Source organism: Temnothorax curvispinosus, unplaced genomic scaffold, assembly GCF_003070985.1.
Source record: "Temnothorax curvispinosus isolate PA1 unplaced genomic scaffold, ASM307098v1 QBEX01001502.1, whole genome shotgun sequence".
NCBI classification, from domain to species: Eukaryota; Metazoa; Arthropoda; class Insecta; order Hymenoptera; family Formicidae; genus Temnothorax; species Temnothorax curvispinosus.
Genome location: NW_020211282.1, coordinates 1 through 5,016, shown reverse-complemented (window position 1 = coordinate 5,016; position 5,016 = coordinate 1). Strand labels below are relative to the sequence as shown.

Here is a 5,016-nt window from a genome sequence, read left to right as displayed (position 1 = left end):
AAAGATTTAATTACATTATAAATTACAAAACATAAATAATAAAACAATTATCTTAAAAATGTATTTTTAATATCTTAATTATACACCTACATGTATATTTTATATACTTTTTTATTTATCACACGTGCACATATAATATTTATAGAGAAAAGAAAACTACTTCGCTCAAGAGTTTGCTGACAATGAGTTTCATAGTATATTTACACGTTATTTTGCTATGTTATATCAATTATAAAAAAAAGTATAAGTAGTTAACACAATATTATTTTAATTTGATTTATAAAATTAAAATCTATACATATGTAAACTTAAAAATATGTTATCATATGAGTTCAAAAAGTTTCAAATAGAATAAATTGTACTTTTTATTACTTTTTATTAGTTCTTTTTTACAAATCCCATCGTATTATCGATAATATTATTTTCAACTGTAAACTTTATAGTATTCAAAGTTATCTCCATCGCCGTCAATTTCTCCTGCAGTTTCTTTAACATAATTATGGTTCTCTCATTATCCGTCAATTGATTTTTATTATAAATAATACGTTTTGCTTGTTTAATTATGTCAGGATCCATTTTCAAGGTGATCCACTGTTTGTCGCGCTTTATAGATTCACTGCGAACGTATTTCTCGTAATATCTATCGTTATCATAAGCGTCCAGGCTATCGCATGGCTTGACACTAATCTTACCGTCCCTCAGGAAATAAGGAAACATAAGAATTCTCTTAGCGAGGAAGCCGAAAGGGTTCCACCGCGTCAATCGCGAATTACAACAAGAGCAATGCCTGAAAGGCTCGCCAACCGCCACATGTTCAATATAGGTGATCAAACGTATTCGAGAAATAAGACCGACCAACTCGGCTTTAGATAGAATCTCAGCGGTGTCGCTGACCGCCAAGCCATTAAGCAGATTGAACAACACAATAGCGATGAAGAAAACAAACAGCATAAATACAATGTGGCTCCAAATGGGATGTGAAATGAACGGAATGTCACTGGCATCGAACTCGCCAGTGAGCATGATGACAGTTTTGAAAAGCGAGAGACCGGGATCGGGAAAATTTGTGTCGTTGCCGTTTTTGAAGAGCGTGTAGAATGCCAGAGCGAACGCGAGAATGAGAAACAGGTAGGGAAATAAAAAGCGCATAAAATTGAAAGAAACGGTCCGGAACATCTCGATGCCGGTGGACAAGCGCGGATGCTGGCTGATCAGGATCACCAGCTCCCAGGCCGACAGCAGGATCACCACGGCGCCGACTTGAATTCCGGCGCCGCACAGCAAGGCGATAGTGAGCGTGATCAACGCGACTTCTAGCCAGTTTCTCAAACTTGTCAGGTAACTCCTAATGCAAGAGACGAATTGGAGAACCTCTCGGAGGATGAAGAGCAACAACATCACTGTGGTGAAGGCCCGTAGAGAGTTGTTCTGGTACCAGACAATACGCAACGTACTTGCCAAAGGCCTATCAGTCGTGTCGTTATCAATTTGCGTTCTATTTTCTATCTGAGTGTCGTAAGTCATGCTGAGGATGTAAGCGTTCAACACCAAATAAAAAATCACGTAAAAAGCGAAATTTGCGTATAAAACGTGCCGTATTCTGTGCCATTTGAGATAGAGGAAAGAAGAGAGCAACGGATGTTTCAGCAGGTGTTTGAGACCGCCGTTGCCGGCGATGTACTTGAACACTTCCATTTCGCGAGGCGCTCGGTAAGCATTGTCACGTTCCGGAAAGTCGTCGTGCGGCATCAAGCAGCGATAGTTAAATTCAATCGCGTACTCGTTCGCCCGATCTCTCCGCGTCTGCAAACAGTCGTCGAAGTAGCGCGACAGCGTGTGCGCTGAGATATCCGCGATGGGCGGTACGTTGAACTTGTTCATGTGACCGATGTAGCTGCCTCGGTTGAGAAGTAAAGTCACCGCTTCTCGACAGCCAGCGCTGGCGGCGTAATGTAGTGGAGTGTTGCCTTTATCTGTAAAACAGGTGTCGTAATAAAAAAAAAATTGTAAAAAGCTTGCAAGAAGACGTCTGGAAGAACGGAACATAATTTCGATATCTGTCCGTTATTTAGAAAGTGTCATTTGTTCCATTATTTGTCATATTGATATAAATATACTTACTGTCGCTGCAACGAACATTCACGTTTTCTTCTTCCAGGATCAGCTTCAGACACTTCAGCCGATCAGGTGTATTGTCGGCTCCTCGTTTTCCCGGCATTCCCAGTTCCAGACAGGCGCTCAGAATCAGGTCGTTGGCCACGTTTGGTTCCACTTTCAGCAGCGCCTGAAGAATAGCGTGATCGCTCTGCTGAACGGCCGCTTGCGCGGCTTTCTTTACGCTGAACTGTCTTCCTTCAAGTTTTTTCAAGATTTCAATCGCAGCTTTGTGAAAACCTCGTTGCGCAATCATCTCCAACAGCTCTTCGTCCACACTGTGAAGAACCTCTGTCTTGACTAGCTCCATGCTTTTCAGAAAGTTCGTCTCGTCGTTGGCGATCAAGTAGTACTTAAGATCGTGCACATTTACCTCGCGGTTTTCACATTCGGGCGGCAACGATATATCCGGCAGCCTCTGCTGAATCACCTCTCGCGTCGTCTGGTCATTGTAATCTTTGTAAGTGTCGACGTCCGGACACTGTCGGCTTTTCTCTAGTATCAGTTCCACCATTTCGCGCTGGCCTTTCATCGCCGCCAAGTGAAGGGCCGTCAAGCCCTTGCTGTTTGGAATGCTTGCGCTGGCACCGTTCTCCAGCAGCAGACCGGCGCATGTCAGGTCATTTTTTCTCACCGCGATGTGCAAGGCAGTCTGCTGTCCCGCCTCGATATTCGGATTTATCGTCGGCTCCGCTAGCAAAGCCAACAATGTGTCCACGTGGCCGCCTTCAGTGGCGAAATGAATAGGGGCGCGATTGTGCGCTTCATTCACCCTGTTGGGTTTCGCACCTTGAAGCAATAAAAACTCTACAAACTCCGTCAGACCATTTTTACTAGCTATGTCTAGGCACGTTTCTTCCGTGTTTGGATATACATAGTTGACGTTTAGAATGGATGACCGCCTCTTCGAATCATGTTCTATGATATTTTTGAAAGAACGGAAGTTCTTGGACCGTAAGGCATCCAACAGTAGCTTGTAAAGTATTTGCGCGCTGTTTGAAGTAGACTCGCAGACATTTAACAGGCGCTCCTGCAGTGAGTCCTCTTCGAGATCCATTTTATTATCTGAAGGTAAAATGGAAAACTTAGAATTTTGACTTGTTTTTTAGAAAGAGATTATTATGTAGAAAAAAATTATAAATATAAAGTATTAAAATATTTTCTTTTTTGTTAAAGATAAATCGATGTTTCTATATGATTAGAAATATTAATAGATCAAGTATTGTAAATTATTTCTTTTTCTATTTCTATTTCTATTTCTTTTAGATTTTTGGAAATAAACATTGAGTTAGAATATTCACTTTATCCAACACGTAAAACGAGAGATTCAAACAATTGCAAACACTTTTAAATAAACATTTAAATCGGGAATATTGTGCGTGTGTGTGTGTGTACGCGCGCGTTCGCGTGTGTGTGCCTTATTTATATGTTATACATAATTTTAATAAGAAGAGAAATATTCAATATCCAAAATTTAATATATACAAAAATCATATTTTTAGGTAAATTTTTTAACAAATTTATTAAAATTTTTAATTCTAGCTATCTCAAGAATTTTAAAAAGTAATAATAGTATACAAATGAAGAAATATGTAAAAACAATTTGGAAAATTATTTATGTAAAGTTTACGTGAATCAAATAATTAATTAATTCTTTCGATCTTTTAGGATTGATTGAAAATAAAATTATATAGCAGAAGCTATTAAATTTGTCCACATCAGTCTGCTCTAAAAAAAAGTAGTCCATTTAGTCTTCGTTAGCTCGAATTTCCGCTCTTCGTCAATGTGCGAGAATCTTCTTGTGGAAGCGTGTGTATAAAAAACTAGAAGGCAGGAACGAGACATAGAGAAACACTGGCGCTTGTTACATTACATTTGTAAGGGCCGATTTCACCGTCTCCGATTAAACTCACTCTTTGCCTCTTTCTAATGTTTATTTCTATCAATGTAAATTAACTTTAATCTCGGTTTAAGTTACGTTTTATCTCTTTTTAATTCTTAGAATTAAAGGGAGATAAAAAGTAAATTAAAATGAGATTAAAGTTAATTTACATTAGTAAATAAACATAAGGGGGGCAGTTAGAAAGAGATGAAGAGTGAGTTTAATCGGAGGATCAAGTTAATCGAAGACTGTGAAATCGGCCCTAAGCCGCCCAGTTTCATGCGTGGGTACGAGAGCTCTCATACATGTAACGGCCCTGATCATGATCTCACCGTCACAATTTATCGGAGTGCCAATTAAGCGTCCCACCGTTATTTCGCCAGTTACACAATGGTTCTCGCCTGCAGTGACGTTTTCATTTTTTCACTTGCCGCTTTACAATAGAGCCAATCACCTGTCCAGTGAAATTCGAATCTCTGGATTGCGATTGGTCTCTTGGGTTGCCTATTATGTGTATACGATAAAAGTCCGGACGTCCGCTTCCTACGCTTAGAATTAATTCAGATTCGTAACATTGATTCGACAGAACAATTCTTTTCTCGATTAATGATTTAAAAAAACAGCTAGAGAACAATTTAAATAAATATAACTAGTTTAATCGAGAGAGAGGGGCTTCAGAGAATTCTACAAATATTTTTATCTAAGTAATTTTTAATTTTTCGATTACTATAGGTATTTATTTCTATATTTATTTCTATACATATGATTATATATAAATATGATAAAATATTTATTTACTAACAAGGAGAGATCACGACGTTCATATCCCCGATTTGGGAACTACGCGTTCTCTTTTTTTTTCTTCTTTCAAAGTGAGAAAGAAAGAGAGATTTTCATACTTCATACTTCTATTCTTTTTTTCAATCTTTTTCAAAGAGTGATCGGTAGAGAATACTGGTTGGAAAAGGTGTAGTAGAAAG

General features: G+C 38.6%; 1 protein-coding gene across 3 annotated transcripts; it reads right to left on the bottom strand.

The window, feature by feature from the left end:
• Positions 1-369: 369 nt before the first annotated feature.
• Positions 370-4,697, bottom strand: LOC112465448 (transient receptor potential cation channel protein painless-like). Of its 3 annotated transcripts, none has more exons than XM_025033008.1 (3): positions 4,373-4,697; positions 2,122-3,221; positions 370-1,973 (listed from the first exon to the last, which is right to left on the bottom strand). In XM_025033008.1, exons 2-3 carry the CDS (start codon positions 3,209-3,211, stop codon positions 379-381), a joined length of 2,685 nt encoding a protein of 894 aa, XP_024888776.1. In that variant the 5' UTR covers positions 3,212-3,221; positions 4,373-4,697; the 3' UTR covers positions 370-378. The 3 variants fall into 3 exon arrangements, with proteins under 3 accessions (XP_024888776.1, XP_024888767.1, XP_024888784.1); XM_025032999.1 differs by having other exon boundaries at positions 2,122-3,219; positions 4,369-4,696; XM_025033016.1 differs by having other exon boundaries at positions 2,122-3,219; positions 4,491-4,696.
• Positions 4,698-5,016: the final 319 nt, after the last annotated feature.

Coding starts and splice junctions, on each gene's coding strand:
- LOC112465448 (XM_025033008.1), bottom strand. CDS start 3,211: ATGGATCTCGAAGAGGACTCACTGCAGGAGCGCCTGTTAAATGTCTGC. Junction 1,974..2,121: donor GAATGTTCGTTGCAGCGACA/GTAAGTATATTT, acceptor CCTGTTTTACAG/ATAAAGGCAACACTCCACTA.